The sequence below is a fragment of the Oncorhynchus nerka genome, linkage group LG2 (genome assembly GCF_034236695.1).
Source record: "Oncorhynchus nerka isolate Pitt River linkage group LG2, Oner_Uvic_2.0, whole genome shotgun sequence".
NCBI lineage: Eukaryota > Metazoa > Chordata > Actinopteri > Salmoniformes > Salmonidae > Oncorhynchus > Oncorhynchus nerka.
In genome coordinates this window covers 98,848,424-98,871,413 of record NC_088397.1, presented here as the reverse complement: position 1 = coordinate 98,871,413, position 22,990 = coordinate 98,848,424, and the positions used below count along the sequence as shown (strand labels likewise).

Here is a 22,990-nt window from a genome sequence, read left to right as displayed (position 1 = left end):
GCGTTACCACAGACCTGGGCTCATCACCGCAGCGTTACTACAGACCTGGGCTCATTACCGCAGCGTTACTACAGACCTGGGCTCATTACCGTAGCGTTACTACAGACCTGGGCTCATTACCGTAGCGTTACTACAGACCTGGGCTCATTACCGTAGCGTTACTACAGACCTGGGCTCATCACCGTAGCGTTACTACAGACCTGGGCTCATTACTGTAGCGTTACTACAGACCTGGGCTCATTACTACAGACCTGGGCTCATTACCGTAGCGTTACTACAGACCTGGGCTCATTACCGTAGCGTTACTACAGACCTGGGCTCATTACCGTAGCGTTACTACAGACCTGGGCTCATCACCGTAGCGTTACTACAGACCTGGGCTCATCACCGTAGCGTTACTACAGACCTGGGCTCATTACCGTAGCGTTACTACAGACCTGGGCTCATCACCGTAGCGTTACCACAGACCTGGGCTCATCACCGTAGCGTTACCACAGACCTGGGCTCATTACCGTAGCGTTACTACAGACCTGGGCTCATCACCGTAGCGTTACTACAGACCTGGGCTCATCACCGTAGCGTTACTACAGACCTGGGCTCATTACTACAGACCTGGGCTCATTACTGTAGCGTTACTACAGACCTGGGCTCATTACTACAGACCTGGGCTCATTACCGTAGCGTTACTACAGACCTGGGCTCATTACTACAGACCTGGGCTCATTACTGTAGCGTTACTACAGACCTGGGCTCATTACTACAGACCTGGGCTCATTACCGTAGCGTTACTACAGACCTGGGCTCATTACCGTAGCGTTACTACAGACCTGGGTTACTACAGACCTGGGCTCATTACGTAGCGTTACTACAGACCTGGGCTTACCACAGACCTGGGCTCTCATCAGACCTGGGCTCATCACCAGCGTTACCACAGACCTGGGCTCATCACCGTAGCGTTACTACAGACCTGGGCTCATTACAGACCTGGGCAGCGTTACTACAGACCTGGGCTCATTACCGTAGCGTTACTACAGACCTGGGCTCATTACAGACCGTAGCGTTACTACAGACCTGGGCTCATTACTACAGACCTGGGCTCATTACCGTAGCGTTACTACAGACCTGGGCTCATTGGCGTTACTACAGACCTGGGCTCATTACCGTAGCGTTACTACAGACCTGGGCTCATCACCGTAGCGTTACTACAGACCTGGGCTCATCACCGTAGCGTTACTACAGACCTGGGCTCATCACCGTAGCGTTACTACAGACCTGGGCTCATTACCGTAGCGTTACTACAGACCTGGGCTCATTACCGTAGCGTTACTACAGACCTGGGCTCATTACCGTAGCGTTACTACAGACCTGGGCTCATTACCGTAGCGTTACTACAGACCTGGGCTCATTACCGCAGCGTTACTACAGACCTGGGCTCATTACCGTAGCGTTACTACAGACCTGGGCTCATTACCGTAGCGTTACTACAGACCTGGGCTCATTACTACAGACCTGGGCTCATTACTACAGACCTGGGCTCATTACTACAGACCTGGGCTCATTACCGTAGCGTTACTACAGACCTGGGCTCATTACCGTAGCGTTACTACAGACCTGGGCTCATTACCGTAGCGTTACTACAGACCTGGGCTCATTACCGTAGCGTTACTACAGACCTGGGCTCATTACGTAGCGTTACCACAGACCGTTAGCGTTACTACAGACCTGGGCTCATTACCGTAGCGTTACTACAGACCTGGGCTCATTACCGTAGCGTTACTACAGACCTGGGCTCATTACCGTACAGCGTTACTACAGACCTGGGCTCATTACCGTAGCGTTACTACAGACCTGGGCTGGGCTCAGACCTGGGCTTACCGTAGCGTTACTACAGACCTGGGCTCATTACCGTAGCGTTACTACAGACCTGGGCTCATTACCGTAGCGTTACTACAGACCTGGGCTCATTACCGTAGCGTTACTACAGACCTGGGCTCATTACCGTAGCGTTACTACAGACCTGGGCTCATTACCGTAGCGTTACTACAGACCTGGGCTCATTACCTGGGTAGCGTTACTACAGACCTGGGCTCATTACCGTAGCGTTACTACAGACCTGGGCTCATTTAGCGTTACTACAGACCTGGGCTCATTACCGTAGCGTTACTACAGACCTGGGCTCATTACCGTAGCGTTACTACAGACCTGTAGCGTTACTACAGACCTGGGCTCAGACCTGGGCTCATTACCGTAGCGTTACTACAGACCTGGGCTCAGCGTTTACAGACCTGGGCCGTAGCGTTACTACAGACCTGGGCTCATTACCGTAGCGTTACTACAGACCGTTACAGACCTACAGACCTGGGCTCATTACCTGGGTAGCGTTACTACAGACCTGGGCTCACCTTACAGCGTACAGACCTGGGTTACTACCACAGACCTGGGCTCATCAGCGTTTACAGACCTGGGTAGCGTTACTACAGACCTGGGCTCATTACCGTAGCGTTACTACAGACCTGGGCTCATCACCGTAGCGTTACTACAGACCTGGGCTCATTACTACAGACCTGGGCTCATTACAGCACTACAGACCTGGGCTCGTAGCGTTACTACAGACCTGGGCTCATTACCAGCGTTACTACAGACCTGGGCTCATTACCGTAGCGTTACTACAGACCTGGGCTCATTACCGTAGCGTTACTACAGACCTGGGCTCATTACCTCGTTACTACAGACCTGGGCTCATTAGCGTTACTACAGACCTGGGCTGGGCTCAGACCTGGGCTTACCGTAGCGTTACTACAGACCTGGGCTCATTACTGTAGCGTTACTACAGACCTGGGCTCATTACCGTAGCGTTACTACAGACCTGGGCTCATTACCGTAGCGTTACTACAGACCTGGGCTCATCACCGTAGCGTTACTACAGACCTGGGCTCATTGTAGCGTTACTACAGACCTGGGCTCATTACCGTTACTACAGACCTGGGCGTTACTACAGACCTGGGCTCATCACCGCAGCGTTACTACAGACCTGGGCTCATCACCGCAGCGTTACCACAGACCTGGGCTCATTACCGTAGCGTTACTACAGACCTGGGCTCATTACCGCAGCGTTACTACAGACCTGGGCTCATTACCGTAGCGTTACTACAGACCTGGGCTCATTCCCAGATCCGGCTGTGGCCGGGAGTCCCACAGGACAGTTCACAATTGGCCCAGCGTCGTCAGGGTTAGGGGAGGGTTTTGCCGGTGGGGCTTAACTTAGCTCATCGCGCTCTAGCGACTGTTTTTGGCGGGCCGGGTGCCTGCGTGCTTACCCCGGTCGTCGGTTGAACAGTGTTTCCTCCGACACATTGGTAAACCCGGCTTCCGGGTTAAGCTGGCGGGTGTTGAGGAGCGTGTTTAGGCGGGTGATGTTTCGGAGGACGCATGACACCACCTCAGCCTCTCCTGAGCCCATTGGAAAGTTCCAGCAACAAAAATGGGTAATGTACAACAACAAAAATGATTTTAAAAAAGGGAAAGAAGGAAATAGCAAAGTATACATCTGAATCTCTGTGAATAATTTCTGTAAATTCACTTCAGAAAGTGTTTTTTTCTTCTTCTTTTTTTTTTACAGTTCAGTGAGAATTATCCAGTGTAAACTACCAGTGACATCCTTACTTACAGGCCCTTCCCAACAACGGAGAAAAATAAACATAACAGGAGGAATAAATCCAATGGAATAACAATAACATGGCTGTGTACACACAGCGTACCAGTGTATAGATATGTATATATAAGTAGGGCTAGTGACTAGGCAACAGCATAGATAGATAACAACAGTAACAGCAGCGTATGTGAAGACAAAAGAGTCGGTTCAAAAAAGGGAATATCCAATACAAAACTAACTTTGGGCCTCTTGGACTTCATCCCAGTATGACTATTGTCCCTAAAACAAATACGTATTTGTGCTATGTGTCACATTGTTGTTTCAATGAGTCAGGCTAGGTAAATAATTTGATCTGATGGTAAAATAAAAACTCACCAAATATGTTTTTAAAAAGGAGATCCACCCAATACAATGTTCCATTGCTTTTTTTCATTAATTCATTATCAATGAGCATGTGAACATTCCAACCCGTCTCAACATTCTTATTATTTTATATATCAGCCTGCAAACATTTTATTGCATAGTCCCAGTCGTTATTAGACAGAACATGGCGGCCCGCGGGGAAAAAAAAACCAATGTGTGGCTCACAGCAAATCGAAAAATCACATTTTCCCCAAACACAATTGTTTTTGTCTGTTTGTTGTAGTGAATTACAAAACTAAATGTAAGTAAAAACACAACGTCTAAAGGTTCCTTACCAACATGGCTCCCGACCTCCAAGCCATAAGACTGGTGAACAGGTCATCAAACCCAGACCATTTGGATTGACAACCGTTTTATGTTGCCCTGACATTATGCCCACACACTGGACTCAACCCCCCCCCCACACACACTGGACTCTACCCCCCCCCCACACACACACTGGACTCTACCCCCCACACACACTGGACTCTACCCCCCCCACACACACTGGACTCTACCCCCCCCACACACACACTGGACTCTACCCCCCCCACACACACACTGGACTCTACCCCCCCACACACACACTGGACTCTACCCCCCCCCCACCCCCCACACACACACACTGGACTCTTTCCCCCCCCACACTGGACTCTACCCCCCCCCCCACCACACACACACTGGACTCTTTCCCCCACCACACACACACTGGACTCTTTCCCCCCACACACACACACACACACACACTGGACTCTTCCCCCCACACTGGACTCTTCCCCCACACACACACACACTGGACTCTTCCCCCCCCCCACACACACACACTGGACTCTTCCCCCCGCACACACTGGACTCTTCCCCCCGCACACACTGGACTCTTCCCCCCCGCACACACTGGACTCTACCCCCCCCCCACACACAGTGGACTCTTCCTCTTCCCCCCACACACAGTGGACTCTTTCCCCCCCCACACACAGTGGACTCTTTCCTCTTCCCCCCCACACACAGTGGACTCTTCCCCCACACACACAGTGGACTCTTCCCCCCACACACAGTGGACTCTTCCCCCCACACACAGTGGACTCTTCCCCCACACACAGTGGACTCTTCCCCCCCACACACAGTGGACTCCCCCCCCCCCACACAGTGGACTCTTCCCCCACACAGTGGACTCTTCCCCCCACACAGTGGACCCTTCCCCCCCACACACAGTGGACTCTTCCCCCCACACACAGTGGACTCTTCCCCCACACACAGTGGACTCTTCCCCCCCACACACAGTGGACTCTTCCCCCCACACACAGTGGACTCTTGACCCCCCCACACACAGTGGACTCTTCCCCCCCACACACAGTGGACTCTTCCCCCCCACACACAGTGGACTCTCCCCCCCACACACAGTGGACTCTTCCCCCCCCACACACAGTGGACTCTCCCCCACACACAGTGGACTCTTCCCCCCACACACACACACACTGGACTCTTCCCCCACACACACACTGGACTCTTCCCCCCACACACACACTGGACTCTTCCCCCCCACACTGGACTCTTTCCCCCCCACACACACACACTGGACTCTTCCCCCCCCACACACAGTGGACTCTTCCCCCCCACACACAGTGGACTCTTCCCCCCCACACACACTGGACTCTCTCCCCACACACACACTGGACTCTTCCCCCCACACACAGTGGACTCTTGACTCCCCCCCACACAGTGGACTCTTCCCCCCACACACTGGACTCTTCCCCCCCACACACACACACTGGACTCTCCCCCCACACACACACATGGCAGTAAGCCATAATGCAATTAGCGGGAAAATACTGTTGCCAAAAGCGGTGAAAATAACAGTTAGAAATTTGGAAAGAGAGGAAATCCAAAGATGCAACAACTAGCACGGGATGCTAATATGAATAGGATTATCATCAACTAGCACGGGATGCTAATATGACTAGGATCATCATCAACTAGCACGGGATGCTAATATGACTAGGATCATCATCAACTAGCATGGGCTGCTAATAGGACTAGGATCATCATCAACTAGCACGGGATGCTAATATGACTAGGATCATCATCAACTAGCACGGGATGCTAATATGACTAGGATCATCATCAACTAGCACGGGATGCTAATATGACTAGGATCATCATCAACTAGCACGGGATGCTAATAGGACTAGGATCATCATCAACTAGCACGGGATGCTAATATGACTAGGATCATCATCAACTAGCACGGGATGCTAATATGACTAGGATCATCATCAACTAGCACGGGATGCTAATATGACTAGGATCATCATCAACTAGCACGGGATGCTAATATGACTAGGATCATCATCAACTAGCACGGGATGCTAATATGACTAGGATCATCATCAACTAGCACGGGATGCTAATATGACTAGGATCATCATCAACTAGCACGGGATGCTAATAGGACTAGGATCATCATCAACTAGCACGGGATGCTAATATGACTAGGATCATCATCAACTAGCACGGGATGCTAATATGACTAGGATCATCATCAACTAGCACGGGATGCTAATATGACTAGGATCATCATCAACTAGCACGGGATGCTAATATGACTAGGATCATCATCAACTAGCACGGGATGCTAATATGACTAGGATCATCATCAACTAGCACGGGATGCTAATATGACTAGGATCATCATCAACTAGCACGGGATGCTAATATGACTAGGATTGTGCCTTTGGCTGATGGACAATGAAAGTTGATTTGAAAACCAATAGAACAGGAGAGAAAGTGGTCTCAGTGGCATATGGAAGTCAATAAAAGAATTGCCTCCAATGGTCGGATTTTACTCTGAAGCAAGTTAATTAAGACTTGCTTTCAAACAAGTAGGCCTATACGTTTTCAAAACGCATAGTGCCTCCAGCTCATTGTCTGATGCAATGAAGCCTACCTACAGGTTGCCTATAAAAAAAATGCATGCTATTTTTAAATCATGGGAATAAAAACTGCATGAAACTTTATTTAGACCTTTTTTGTCAGTAAATACATGCCGAGGCGGCAGTTATGACGATAGTTACTCATCGAGACTCCGTACTTTGCGAAGTAACGACCGTATTGACATTAGTAATCTGGTGAATTGCAAGTGAACGACCGCTTCCCTGGTTTAAAGGAAAATCGTCAAATTCAACGTTTCCTGTAAACCCAGATCCCTGTAAACCCAGATCCCTGTAAACCCAGATCCCTGTAAACCCAGATCCCTATAAAACCAGATTCTGGTTCATGAGCGACTATGAAGGAAGGAGCTTACCTGAGTTGGAGTCTGGGAATGACAAGTAGCAAATACTTGTTTTCTAGAACAAAAATAAGGTGACAGTTGATTTGATGTGACGTTTCAATACAATACAAGACAGTCAGTCAGTGTGATACAGGAGGTTACTTTTGAAAACATAACTTGCCTCCTTCTCGGATAGTTTTGAATGGTGTGGGTAGATGACCTGCAAGAGAGAGAAACAACAGTTGGCTAGCTAACGTAGCTGTTAACGCGGATAGCTAGCTAACTAGATGCTAACTATATAACGTTACTTAAAATTCCAATAGCTTGCTAAAGAACATTAGCCAGATATATAGTTAGCTACGACTAACACCATTAGCTAGTGAGCCAGCTAAGCTTTAGCTAGCTATCCATCTAACGAAGACAACAAGCAGAGAAAGGTATTTATTTCACTGTACCTCCACCGCCTGGCCGAGTTCTAGATCAAACCCGACGACACAGATACAGTGTAGCCAGGCAGAGAAGCGATCCCACGGGAGGAGAAGCGGGTCCGTGTCCTCCTCTCCTCCAGGCCCGACGGTTAATGTTATTTCTTCAGCTGGAGAGATGCTCACATCCTCGTCTCCAACCTCTTCAGGCTCTGCGAGTTGCTCCTCTATCTCCTCAGAGCCCTGCAAAGCCATCATGAAACCCGACGGTGGAAATTGCTTCCTTTAGATAACTTTTATACTGGTCACTTTATTCTTCGATAGCAAGCTAACCAATGTACCCCACACGTTAAAAAAAACAACCCACGTAGTCCGGCGTCGCTACGCTACGTAAGTACGTAACGTTCCAACCAGAAATGCAGTCGCGGCACAAGCCCACTAGTTGGCGCTACAATCATGGGCGTTTTTTAAAAATTTTAACACATTTGCAAAACAATTTTTATTAACATTTATCAACAAAAAAAAGAGGAATAGTCACACATGCAAACAAGCATACAAACAAACTATTTACATTGCCAGGAATCCTAAACAAACAAATCATATTAATTAAAAATACAATAAGTTTTAATTGCCTTTTTGTAGTGCCATATTGTTTAAACTCATTTATAAAGTGAAAAAGTTAGGTTTTGAATTAGACTATTTGCATTTGTGAATGTGAAATATACCTAGTATTATTAGCAGTTTGATTAAATATACTACATCTTTATGTCAGAATTTCTCAAATAAATCATAGTTTCAAAACGATTCAATAGTACAACCGGTTCTATTAAAACAAATATTTAAAAATCTGTATGTCAATCCAAAGCATTCTACTATAAATACAGGCAAAAAGCAAATGCAAAATGGTCTCCATCTCCATTCCACAGAAATCACAGTTATATTCAATATTCAGCTTGAATCTTTCCAAAACATGTTTCACAGGATAAATTCTATGTAACATTTTAAATGAAACTTTGTTACTGATACAATATTTGTTAGCAATTTTCCATGCTTTCCCCCATTGTATATCACCATAGATATCTGACCAAAATAATCTTGCTGAGGGAATTGTAGCATCACAAACAATATTCCCAATCGGTTTATTACAACATTTATCTTTGATGATAATATTGCCAATTAATATATTTTCATGTAAATCTATGTTACTTACATCAACCACAGAGGAATTTAAAAGAGATACAACACCCCTTGGAATTGCATCAAAAACAATTGCATATTATTTTGGGGTTATTGGAATTTTAAACCTATCAAAAAATGCCCCATATGAGAGTAGATATCCATCCTCATTCAGTAACTGACCAACCAAAATAATTGTATTCTCAAACCAGTAATGAATCGTAAATCGGATATCTTTGTTGTTCCATATAAAGTATCTGTGATGGGGAAAATGGTGTTGATACGCTAACATCCAAGCTAAAATTGCCTGCTTATAGAATTTGGCCAACTTTGCTGGGATTTTATCAACATCAAAATTACAATGAAGCAAAAATTCTAAACCGCCAACAGAGTCAAATAAATACTTATAAATACATTCCAAATACTGTTCTGGTTCTTAATATATTTCAGAATCCAATTAATTTAAAAAGTATTATTTAGAGTATTGACATTTAAAACCTCAATACCTCCTTGTTCTTGGGTATTAGTGAGAATATATTTCTGTAGATAGTCAGGCTTGTTCCTCCAAATAAAATTATAGAAGTCCTTTACAATTTTAGGGGGTAAGTCAAGTGATAACGAGACATAAACCAATCTGGATAACCCTTCAGCTTTGGATAATAAAACCCGACCATATAACGAAATATCTCTCATCAAGTTCAATTTCTTCTTTGTTTTCTCATTAATGGGGTTAAAGTTCAATTCACTCATTTGTTATTCATCCTTGCATATAACAATTCCAAGATAAATAATCTTCTCTTTAATTGGGATGCCATATACTTCCTGTAAAACACAATCCTTGAGTGGAAATAAGACTGACTTATTGATATTAATTTTCAAACCCGAAACAAAGGAAAAGTCTTCAATACAGGAAACTGCTTTAGAAACCTCATTCCTGTCTCTTAAAAATATGGTGGTATCATCAGCCAGTTGACATAGTTTAAATTCCTTGCCAAGTGCTGAACCACCTTGAAAATTCCCTTTCTTGATATGAAGAGCCATTATTTGAGTAACCAATACAAATAAAAATGGGCTAATTGGGCAGCCCTGCCTAATGCCATGCCCAATATCAAATCTTTGGGATGTCCCGTGAGCTAGTTTTACAGAGCTAGTACAATCACTATATAAAGTTTGGACTGCTTTCAAAAAAGTCACCAAACCCCCAAAAACATATTGCTTTGAACATAAACTCATGTTCTACAGTGTCAAAAGCTTTATAAAAATCAACAAACATAAGAAAACTATCATCAAGGATGAGGTCATTATAGTCAATCATATCTAAGATCAATCTGATGTTATTACTAATGTGTCGACCATGCATAAAACCAGATTGTTCTTCATCAATTATATGACGCAAGCCTTGTTTCAACCTCTTAGCAAATACAAGGGCAAATCATTTCCCAACATTATTCAACAGGCTAATAGGTCTCCAGTTGTCTATATAAAGACTATCCTTATTAGGTGTGTGAATCAAAGTAATTACACCTTGCTTTAAGGAAGCCAGTAACTCCCCTTTTTCTATTGATTCTTGAAACATAACAAGAATGAAAGGAATCAATGTATCATTGAATGCTTTCTAAAACTCTCTTATTAAACCATCATTTCCAGGGGACCTATTGTCCTTAAGGCTTTTAATACAGTCTTTTATCTCAATTTCAGATAACTCATCATCACAAAAATCCTTGAAATCATTATCTATTTTCTTAGCAATTTTTGCCACATTGTCTAAGAAAAGATCCATATTGGAAGTTGACTGGGCTGATGTATACAGAGTCTGATAAAACCGGGCAACATACTGAGAGATTTCTTTTGGATTTTCATTGGGAGTATTTTTAATCATTCATTTAAAAAAGGAAGACTTTTCTTCTTTCCCTTTTTTCTAAATTAAATAAATATGTTGTATTTTTCTCTCCCTCTTCCATCCATTTTCATCTTGATCTTACAAACGCTCCCCGGGTCTTTTCCTCGTAGATACAGTCTAACTGCATTTGCAATGATGATAGCTCCAGTAATTCCTGATTAGTTAGTTCAGTTTTTTTTTAGTATAATCCATTATTCCCAGTAACTTCCAAACGTATTCATAACACAGGGACAATTCCAGCATTTATCAATAATTCCTGCTACTTCCTTAAATACTTCATTAGGGGCGGCAGGGTAGCCTAGTGGTTAGAGTGTAGAGGCGGCAGGGTAGCCTAGTGGTTAGAGTGTAGAGGAGGCAGGGTAGCCTAGTGGTTAGAGTGTAGAGGAGGCAGGGTTGCCTAGTGGTTAGAGTGTAGAGGAGGCAGGGTAGCCTAGTGGTTAGAGTGTAGAGGAGGCAGGGTTGCCTAGTGGTTAGAGCGTTGGTCTAGTAACCGGAAGTTTGCAAGTTCAAACCCCCGAGCTGACGAGGTACAAATCTGTCATTCTGCCCCTGAACAGGCAAGTTACCCCACTTTTCCTAGGCTGTCATTGAAAATAAGAATTTGTTCTTAACTGACTTGCCTAGTTAATTAAAGGTAAAATAAAAACTTCTCTCTCTTCTCTAGTTATTTTCTAGTAATCTTTACTAACTTTTTTTGTTGACAAACCATGCATATTTATCTTTATTGATATCTGTTCAAATCAATGGTTCAATCGAGACTATATCAACCTTGTCAGCCATATCTACAGATATCAGTCAGAAATCAACACGGGATTGTATAGATACATCTTTGGTAGTCCATGTAAACATAATATTATCTGGCTTCTTATGTCTCCAAATATCTAGAACACTTAACCTTAGACCTATATTCCTTATCTCACAAACAGAATTGCTATCCTTAGGAGGCCATATATCTAGATTATCATATAATACTGTGTTAAAATCTCCACCCCATATTACTTTGGCCAATGGAAATTTAGACATTTGACTTATTTTCCTCTCAATGTCTCTAAATAAAGTACAGTTACTTGACATGTTATCGGAAGCATAAATATTTCCACCAATGAATTGAACGTGGTTGACATCTACCAATATATTAACCCATCTCCCTGTATTATCTGCTTCTTGACTCAATATATGACCCTTAAAGTTGCCTTTTAAAATAGCGACACCTGCTGACCGATTAGTACCAAATGAAAACCAAATATCATTCCCCCATTGACACTTCCAAAATGCAGTATCAGGCATCAGGAGTCTCTTGAATGAAATAAAAGTCGGCACTCTTAGCCTTACAATACAAAAATAAGTATTTCCTTTTCAAAATATTACGGATTCTCCTGGCATTAATAGAAAAAACAGAAATGGACACTTACTATCACAGTGACCATATACAGAAAATTACACTTGTATACGTTCACCTGAATCAGGGTCTCACAAAAAGAAAAGTTCTTACTAGTTGCAAATAAAAACAGTCCTTTGCACCACACCAAGTGGTTGATCTAAATTATATATATATATATATTTTTTTAAATATAATTGCAAATAACATTGTACCATAGATTGGTAAAACGAATAGCCGTCAAGCTAACATTAAGTGTCAGTGCGAATTTCCCTGCCATAAAAAATATATATATAAAAAAGTTTGGCTCATATATTAAAAAAAGTTTGGCTCAGACAAACAATGCTCTTTCCTCAAGACATATAAAGTTTTATCAGACGCAAATAAAACTCAGTCCTGCACAACTCACTTACCACGGCCGGTTATGTGGTTTTGATTGGCTAGAAGTGTCCTCATCTGTAGTCGATTTCATTGGCTCTTCGTTTAGTTGCACTTTTTGCCATTCTCGGCATTTATGCAGTAGCATCAGACCATATACCTCAATGTTTCAGTAAATAAAATACATTGTAGTAATTAGGGACTACAGAGTGGCGCAGTGGTCTAATACACTGCATCTCAGTGCTAGAGGCGTCACTACAGACCCTGGTTTGAATCCAGGCTGTATCACAATCGGCCATGATCGGGAGTCCCATAGGGCGGCGCACAATTGGCCCAGCGTCGTCCAGGTTAGGGGAAGGTTTGGACGGGATAGGCGGTCATTGAAAAATAAGAATGTATTTTATTATTATGGTTTACTTTTATTCTATATTATTTATTGTAACTGACTTGCCTAGTTAGATAAAGTTACAACTGTCCCCCCCTTTTACTTTATCTAAGTAGGCAAGTCAGTTACAATGCCCGGAATCAAACCAGGGTCTGTAGTGACACTTCTAGCACTGAGATGCAGTGCCTTAGACAACTGTGCCAATTGGGTTATTGGTTCTCTCCCCCCTTTAACACAATGTTGAGATAGGTTTCTCGTCTCCAGAACTGGAGTCCGAGCCGAATTGCAAACCCCACTGTCCCGGCAGTGGCACTGCCACCAGTGTAGAGATTCAAATACAAGCCTTGGTCTGCCCCCCCCCCCCCCCTTAATCAAAACCAAATGCTAAAAACTCACATCTCGGATAGTGGCTTCGGTGGTAACTACTGCCTTATCTTTCATTTAATTGTATTTAATTTGTTGAAATAAAAAAAATCCTATAATTGCAAAACCCTGCATCATGTAGGTCGAACACTGCATCAAAACACAAAACCATGTTTTGTGACATCATGAGATTCATGATCATAATCTAAGGGCAAATCCTTTAATTCCTCTATTAGCCACAACACTGACAAAGCAATGAGATTACAGAGAGGAGGAGTCCAAGACCCTGGTGAATGACTGTGACAGCTGTTATCCATTCCCCAAAGACATCCCAGTCTCTATTTTGGAGGTTTGTGAGAGATTTAGGGCCAGGAAATGTGCTATGTGGTTTACTTAGGGCCTTGAGTTTTTCCTAGCTACTTTATAGCTTTAGCTATCACCCACTAAATGTATATGTGTTTCCTTCCTTAGACATGTCACTGAGCTGGTGTAACTACTATGCAAAGTATTCTCAAGTTTGTTTATTTGTCATCGAAACATGATATACACTGAGTGTACAAAACATTAGGAACACCTTCCTAATATTGAGTCAGTCTGTCATGGAAAGAGCAGGTGTTATTGATGTTTTATACACTCAATGTACCTGGGGTATGCAGTGAAATAAAATGCTTCCTTGCAGGTTCATCTCTCAACACTGCAACTCACAATAGAATCGTACTAGAAAATAAAAGCTCAATGAATTAAAATAGGCTACAATGTTTTTTCAGAAATATAATACAAGACATTTAGACATGTGCAGGGGAATTAAGAAATGTATTGTTCAATAATAAATAGAAATGGTGTAGTGGTAATAAATACTTGTCCAGTAGCTGTGTGTGTGTGTGTTGCGTGTGTGTGTGTGACTAGGAGTCCAATGGAAGGAGAGTCGATATCTTCATTGTAAAAAAAACACACAAAAAACGTTTGTCATAGGCCTAAAGCCTTGATCAGAGAGCCCCTTTATGGTGACTGGAGGTGCAGAGGCACTGACCACGTTTACATGCGCACAGGATTCCTCGTAGTAGCTCATTTCCCACTTAAAGTCTCTGTGTGTGTGTGTGGTGACTAGAGGTGCAGAGGCACTGACCACGTTTACATGCGCACAGGATTCCTCGTAGTAGCTCATTTACCACTTAAAGTCTCTGTGTGTGTGTGTGGTGACTGGAGGTGCAGAGGCACTGACCACGATTACATGCGCACAGGATTCCTCAGTATTCCTCGTAGTAGCTCATTTCCCACTTTAAAGTCTCTTTCATGACAAGCTGTTTACATTTTCCTTTGATATCCCCCTCATGAGTATCCCTGTTTCCATGAATGAACAAAATATTCCTAATTTATGTTTATGGGTTAAATGGAATAGCAACTGAAATATGGACTGACTGTAGGCCAATAACCTCCCATACATAACATAATATAATTTTAACTCCTGCAGAATTATGCATTTCTTGCAGTGAAATTATACAACACATGTTTTATTTTGTCTTGGGAACATGATTGGAAAAATCTGATTTATTTCCTTCAACATCTCTTGAGAAAATGCGAATGCGTAATGTGTAATGTGTATTGTGTAATGTTTAATGCGTATTGTGTATTGCGTAATGCGTAATGTAATGCGTAATGCGTAATGTGTAATGTGTATTGTGTAATGTGTAATGCGTAATGTGTATTGTGTAATGTGTAATGTTTAATGCGTATTGTGTATTGCGTAATGCGTAATGTAATGCGTAATGTAATGCGTAATGCGTAATGTGTAATGCGTATTGTGTAATGTGTATTTCAACCACATAAAATATGTATTCTAAGAAAAATAAGTGTTAAGTAAAAATAGATATGTAAACAATAAAATAACAAATAACAAATAATTAAAGAGAATAAGTAAAATAACAGTAGCAAGACTATATACAGGGGGTACCGGTACATAGTCAATGTGGAGGCTATATACAGGGGGTACCGGTACAGAGTCAATGTTGAGGCTATATACAGGGGGTACCAGTACATAGTCAATGTGGAGGCTATATACAGGGGGTACCAGTACAGAGTCAATGTGGAGGCTATATACAGGGGGTACCGGTACAGAGTCAATGTGGAGGCTATATACAGGGGGTACCGGTACAGAGTCAATGTGGAGGCTATATACAGGGGGTACCGGTACAGAGTCAATGTGGAGGCTATATACAGGGTGTACCGGTACAGAGTCAATGTGGAGGCTATATACAGGGGGTACCGGTACAGAGTCAATGTGGAGGCTATATACAGGGGCGGTACAGAGTCAATGTGGAGGCTATATACAGGGTGTACCGGTACAGAGTCAATGTGGAGGCTATATACAGGGGGTACCGGTACAGAGTCAATGTGGAGGCTATATACAGGGGATACTGTTACAGAGTCAATGTGGAGGCTATATACAGGGGGTACCGGTACAGAGTCAATGTGGAGGCTATATACAGGGGGTACCGGTACAGAGTCAATGTGGAGGCTATATACAGGGGGTACCGGTACAGAGTCAATGTGGAGGCTATATACAGGGGGTACCAGTACAGAGTCAATGTGGAGGCTATATACAGGGGATACTGTTACAGAGTCAATGTGGAGGCTATATACAGGGGGTACCAGTACATAGTCAATTTTTTTTATTTTTTTTTATTTCACCTTTATTTAACCAGGTAGGCAAGTTGAGAACAAGTTCTCATTTACAATTGCGACCTGGCCAAGATAAAGCAAAGCAGTTCGACACATACAACGACACAGAGTTACACATGGAGTAAAACAAACATACAGTCAATAATACAGTAAAAAAAACAAGTCTATATACAATGTGAGCAAATTAGGTGAGAAGGGAGGTAAAGGCAAAAAAGGCCATGGTGGCAAAGTAAATACAATATAGCAAGTAAAACACTGGAATGGTAGTTTTGCAATGGAAGAATGTGCAAAGTAGAAATAAAAATAATGGGGTGCAAAGAGCAAAATAAATAAATAAATTAAATACAGTTGGGAAAGAGGTAGTTGTTTGGGCTAAATTATAGGTCCAAGAATTGAACCCTGTGGCACCCCCATAGAGACTGCCAGAGGTCCGGACAGCAGACCCTCCGATTTGACACACTGAACTCTATCAGAGTCAATGTTGAGGCTATATACAGGGGGTACCGGTACAGAGTCAATGTTGAGGCTACATACAGGGGGTACCGGTACAGAGTCAATTTGCTAATGAGGTCCTGGATAATGAGGTCCTGGATGGCAGGAAGCTTGGCCCCAGCGATATACTGGGCCGTACACACTAACCGTTGTTGTGCCTTGCGGTCGGAGGCCGAGCAGTTGCCATACCAGGCAGTGATGCAACCAGTCAGGACGATCTCGATGGTGCAGCTGTAGAACCTTTTGTGGATCTGAGGATCCATGCCTAACCCTAACCCTAACCTTGTGACAACAATTTTGGACCCCTTGTGGGCTCCCTAAATGTGGAGTATGGAATAATATTTACATAACTAATTTTTGCTATCATTCTTTTTTACCACCTATTAGACAGTGGCAAAGATGATGATTGTGAACATGGTCTTTTGCCTGCTAATGCCTGCAATGCATTGAAGAAAACGATGACAACAATAACGTCTAATGTAACTGGCCCCTCTAACAGTACAACTGGCCCCAGCTTGGCCCCACCAGACCATGGTCTAGAACCGCCACTGCCTGAATCATGTAGACACATGCAGGAGCTCCGCATGCATGCATGTGTCAAGTGCATGTATTTTTTTCTTCTTCAGGTGATATAAATCTGAGCAAGTAACCAGCTATTTGAAAAGTTTACCCAATTATAGTTTCCTGTTGATATATTGAGGAAACTTAACATGCTGCCTACAAGGCAAAACGCTTAACATGCTGCCTACAAGGCAAAACGCGGGTGTCCACGTGCACATGTTGATTTTGTCCATGGACACCAGATGTGATCATGTGACACAGGTTAAAACATTTAAAACAACTGTATTAATTAATTAGGGGTGCAGGTCGAAACACACATGAAACATTCAATGACATTTAGCAAGTTTGTCCTTGGAGATAAACATTACCTGACATGCATATTGTCCTATTTCTAGCTGGTTCTTTGTATAATTTTGACCTGGAGTCATACAAAATCGTGTGTTTCTCTACTCAGACGACTAATCTACATATAAAAAGGGAAACATAGTTTTTAGTGCGTTATCTTTAATGAATCTATCCTCGTTTGTTTTTCAAGTATCCACGTGGGTTTGTATCTTCCTGACATAAGGAAGGGACTTGTGGCAAGTCTATAGAACAAAGTTCTATTTTAGCGCTCGGTTATGCGGACACTTCTTTATGATGCAAGCGGTGTTGGTGAAATAATTGAATAACACAGTATGTGTACATTTATTTTGCAACGCCCGCGCACGCAACGTGGCCGGTGAGGTTTGCATGTAACTCACAGATCAGTGATTATAAGGAAGATAGCAGGTGGGTTGATACATTTAAAGTTTTAGAACAAATCTTATAATCTTTCACTAATTAAGTCTAGTAAATCCAAAATTGTGGGGGTCCAAAATTGTTGTCACAGGGGCTCTAACCACTAAACTACTTGCCAACCCATATAGCTTAATTTAAAATCTATCATTGATTGAAAAAGTCATGCAAGTGTTACAATACAAATTCTTGTGTTTTTAACCACATAATAAACAATATTTGCATGTGACGTTGCAGCGTGTCATGAACGTCTATTCTGATTGGACCCCATTTAGTCAATTTTGAACATTGATCCCGCCTCTAATGACGTTATGGCAATATGTCGCGTGCGCTACAACGGCAACACATCGGCGCTTTTACCGGTCTGTCTGATTTAATTTCAGTTATGACTACGGATTCTTGTGGAGGAGGACAAGTTTTTCGAAAGTTTACCCAATTCAACGGAATAATTCTGTAAAATCACATCTTGTGTCATCGATAAGTGTGTCTTATTAACTTGGGGGTAATCTTCAGAAGATTAGCTACTGGACTGGGGATGAAGCCAAAACTCGTCTCAGTTTTCCGTGTCTGCTCTGTCAGCTAGCTGGCTAACTAGCTAGCAAGGCTATCCACCCTAGCTAACTATTTCCGACTCCGCTAACGTTTGCTTTTTTTGTGAAGAGGGCCCAGCTTTACTAGCTAGCGTTACATGTCTTTAGTTGCTTGTCTCGATTAGATTTTTATTTTTTTTGCCACGAAATAGCGTTATTCAAGCGTTCAAGAGTTGGTTGAACACCAGTCGATTATTCACCCGAAGAGGCCGCTCCGGCTTGATTACAAGTTGTTAGCACGTTAGCTAGCTTTATTATTTTTTTTAGATTATTTTTTTTATAGCTATATCTGGGTAGTTGCCTGCAAACAGCCAAACTGCAGGGTTTTCGTATTAGGCACATTCATCTCTACATCCCGCTGCAATACCCATTTTAGATTTAAGGGTTGTCTTTGCAGCAGTTTGAAACATTTCAGTTTCGAGATTAGAAAGATTTGTTGCTGTTCAGGGCCCTGAAACTCAATATTAGCTTGCTAGTCTGCCTGAGTTGGGAGTGGCTAGAGGTTTGCATTAGCTGGTTAGCGAGCTAGCTAACAAACAAGGTCAGATGTTCTTATATCGCACCCGTCTATAGTGCGTAGGATAAACAAAACGTAATGACACAAACTCTATAGAAAAACAATGTATTAATGACCTGTTAAACCACGGTCAGATTGACAGCGGTTGTGTTTCAATAGCCGTATCATCAGCAGGCGCAGGGATCGGAAACCCCGCACTGGTCAAATAGTTTGTATAAACTACCAATCTGGATTTATCCGTTGCTGTGCTAAAGATTGGGTGCCACACTAGCCTGCTCAATATAGCTTATTTCCCTGTACATTTTGATGGACGTGATTAGATATTTTCTAGACGGCTACTATTGTTATCGTCATGCGATTCTGGCTAGTCAGAGATCTGACCTGTACATAGTCGTGTTGAATAACATTCAGTGGACGTAATGTAGCTCTGTGGAAAGATAGCCCAAAAATCTTTTTTTTTTTTTTTTTGATTTACCAGAGTGTTGGTTACGTTTCTCGTTGAAAAACGTAAAAAATGAATATAATGTTTGATAGCTAGTTCGTGCTTTAACTCAAAATAGAATAGCCAGCCAGCGGAATAGCTAGGCTAAATTGAATTAACAGCCGATGATTGAAGACTTAGAAAGTTGTCATTCTGGATCAAGAAACCTTGTCTTTAGTCTCTGGTTGGAGTAACACTCCCAAGCCATCATCAATGCCTTCAGCGCTGGCCGTTTTCTCCTGCCGTCCGAATTCACACCCTTTTCAGGAACGTCATGTCTACCTGGACGAGCCAGTCAAGATCGGGCGCTCTGTGGCACGATGCCGACCGGCTCAGAACAACGCTACGTTCGACTGCAAGGTTCTGTCACGGAACCATGCCCTCCTCTGGTTCGATCACAAGACTGGCAAGGTGAGTCTGTCAACCAGTCGGATAGCTACTAGCTTTTACTTTGCTTGGTACAATCCCTTTGCGCAGTCACTGCCATCCAGTCACATGTTGAACGGTGTTGCAGTCGACATGTCCAGGTACCTCAATGGAATAAGTGGTCAGTCAACCACCTATGGGTAAATAATGGGTCGTTGCTGCAGGGTTGAGACACACTAACACACATATATATATATATATATATATATATATGGGTTGCCACTGACTGACAGCCAGCTATGGCAACTGTGCTGAGAGAGAGTATCAAATCATTGGTCACATTTTTGTTTTGCCTAGGATTGTGCCAACTTTCTCCCACCTAAATAAATGGAACAATAATAATGTGTGAAATCACCTTTTAGAACATCCGTGGGAGATTAATAGTTTGCTTTCCAAATGGCACCCTATTCTCTATAGGCCTCTGGTCAAGAGTAGGGCACATAGGGTGTAATTTGGGATGTGCACACAGATTTGGGATGCACATAAAGATCCCCTAGCTAATTGCTTAGGCTACAGCTGCTAGGAAGTCTGTTTGAGCTTCGTGGATAAAGACTGTTAATGCAAGACACACAGCTGCCTGCTAGCAAGACAACCCAAGACAACACCCCACCCTAATACACACATCGCATACCTCCCCCAAGGTCCTCATGTACCCGCATGCACATCTAGCTGTAGTAACTGCATCACGTGACACACACACACACACACACAAGAATAGAAGGTTTTGTGTTACCTTGATGAAATGGTTGTAGTTGTCTTGTCAGACGGACAGATAATGTTACTTTCAACACGGTGTTGCCAAGGGAAAGTTACAGGGCAGTGGTGTTGTCATGGAAAGTTAAAGGGCATGTATTGGTTTGTTTAACCTGGGGGGAAATGAGACACACCAGGGGTGCATTCATTAGGCACACTTATGAAACGTACACTAACCATGAGGCACTACTGGAACTTGTTCCATTAACATTTGGCTCATTTTCCATTTGTAAAATTTCTCTACGGTATCCCCTAATTTCACCAATACGTGGGGTGGTGGGCACACCTCGCCTGTCTTCAGTAGCGAGTACAGTTGGCACTACAGAGCAACCTTGGACTGTTGGCTTGTGTTGAGGTTCCAAATGATTAAAACTTTGACAGCCAGAGGTCGGTGTAGATATCGCTCCATGTTCACTATAGCATATAAACCTTATACTGTCTACTCCACCCCTTCCACATGAGTAATGTGACTAGTTTCTTTACTGAACTGATTTGGGTGCTGATATACCGTACCAGTCCAGAGTGTGCTAAACTGTCATCAAGGCAAAGTGTGTCTACTATAAAGAGTCTTCAAAATATATTTTGATCTGTTTACTACATAATTCCATATGTTATTTCATAGTTTTGATGTCTTCACTATTATTATAAAATGTAGAAAATGGTAAAAATAAAAACCCTCGAATGAGTAGGTGTGTCCAAACGTTTGACTGTTACTATAAGCCTCTCCCTCAGATTCCTGAACACTTCATAGCAAACAGTTGTACAGTCCAGGAAGATATAGGCCCCACTTCCTGTGTAATGACGTAAGTAGATTTACATGCCTGTTTTGTTAACTAGTTGTCTAATATTTGTCATGTTGTGCTTCTTGTTAGTAGATATTCATCTGACCTCACTAGCTGAAGGTCTTAGTTTGAACACCATTCTAGGTGTAGCAGGCAGCGCCAAGAGTTTAATATAGACAAAGAGATTACACACCCCTATCTTGGAATGCAGTTTTACTCTGCTAGTACTTTACAAGCTCTCTATCCCTCCGTCTCACTGCTTTTAAAGGACAAACCAGACCGCGCGGATAAATGGTTTAAATCAGTAGTTGTCCGTCCTTCTCTGACCACAGAACATCGGCCGCCATTCACTCTTCATTTCATAATGTTTCTACATCGTTTAATTATAAGCACTTAGTTTGCTACTACTACTATATCTGCTTGAAGAAATGCCTTTTACTATTCCACTATTATATTAGTGTTAAGACCAGTGTCTCATTTACAATGGTGCACTGAGGACAAATATTACATCAACAAAAAATATTTAAACTACCAGACGGCTATAAATGCATTACATCAGGTTAGTACAACAAGTTATAATAATCAATATAAACAATTGTTCACTTTAGTGTACTAATTTAAGATTATAAACCTCAATGTAACTAAATGCAATCAGCTGATGTACGAAGGGCTATATAAATAAATTTGATTTGATACAGTGCATTGGGAAAGTATTCAGACCCATTGACTTTGTCCACATTTTGTTACGTTAGATGTATTCTAAAATGGATGCTGTTGTTTTTCCCCCTCCCTCATCAATCTACACACAACACCACATAATGACAAAGCAAAAAACATGTTTTTAGACATTTAAATTTTTCATAAGTATTCGGACCCTTTACTCAGAACTTTGACGAACCTTTTTGCAGCGATTACAGCCTCAAGTTTTTTTGGGTACGACGCTACAACCTTGGTACTAGAGGTCGACCAATTATGATTTTTCGATACGGATTATTGGAGGACCAAAAGAGCCTATACCGATTAATCGGCTGATTTAAAATAAATAAAGGTATTTTTTTATTTGTAATAATGACAATTACAACAATACTGAATGAACACTTATAGTAGTTTTGGACTATTTCTCTCCATACTATTTGTATTTCATATACCTTTGACTATTGGATGTTCTTATAGGTACTTTAGTATTGCCAGTGTAACAGTATAGCTTCTGTCCCTCTCCTCAAGAGGACTCTCAGAGCAAGGGGAACAACCACTCCCAAGTCTCAGAGCGAGTGACGTTTGAAACGCTATTAGCGCACACCCTGCTAACTAGCTAACCGTTTCACATCGGTTACACCAGCCTCATCTCAGGAGTTGATAGGCTGGAAGTCATAAACAGCGCAATGCTTAAAGCATTGCGAAGAGCTGCTGGCAAACGCACGGAAGTGCTGTTTGAATAAATGCTTACGAGCCTGCTGGTGCCTACCTCGCTCGGTCAGGCTGCTCTATCAAATCATAGACTTAATTATAACACACAGAAATACGAGCCTTAGGTCAATAACTTCTTAGGGCTGCAATCCCGTTAACGGGATGATATGACAACAGCCAGTGAAAGTGCAGGGCGCC

The 22,990-nt window shown here is 42.7% G+C and overlaps 2 protein-coding genes across 13 annotated transcripts in view; one reads left to right on the top strand and one right to left on the bottom strand.

Annotated features, from left to right (window-relative positions):
• Window positions 1-8,099, bottom strand: part of dennd6aa (DENN/MADD domain containing 6Aa) — an 85,222-nt gene extending 77,123 nt beyond the window's left edge. Inside the window, exons 1-3 of the mRNA XM_065004702.1 lie at window positions 7,778-8,099; window positions 7,504-7,542; window positions 7,356-7,398 (exon numbers count right to left, since the gene is read on the bottom strand). Coding sequence (XP_064860774.1) covers window positions 7,356-7,398; window positions 7,504-7,542; window positions 7,778-8,005 — 310 coding nt within the window. The 5' untranslated portion in view covers window positions 8,006-8,099. The remainder of the gene's footprint in view (window positions 1-7,355; window positions 7,399-7,503; window positions 7,543-7,777) is intronic.
• A 10,057-nt stretch (window positions 8,100-18,156) lies between these two features.
• slmapa (sarcolemma associated protein a) overlaps window positions 18,157-22,990 on the top strand; it is a 192,516-nt gene continuing 187,682 nt past the window's right edge. For 8 of the 12 annotated variants that reach the window (XM_065004686.1, XM_065004679.1, XM_065004683.1 and 5 more), the window contains exon 1: window positions 18,157-19,835. In XM_065004686.1, the coding sequence (XP_064860758.1) occupies window positions 19,638-19,835 (198 nt within the window). In that variant the 5' untranslated portion in view covers window positions 18,157-19,637. Of the gene's footprint in view, window positions 19,836-21,346; window positions 21,407-22,990 lie in introns of those variants that run through there. The other 4 variants (XM_065004684.1, XM_065004690.1, XM_065004681.1 and 1 more) reach the window with 2 other exon arrangements.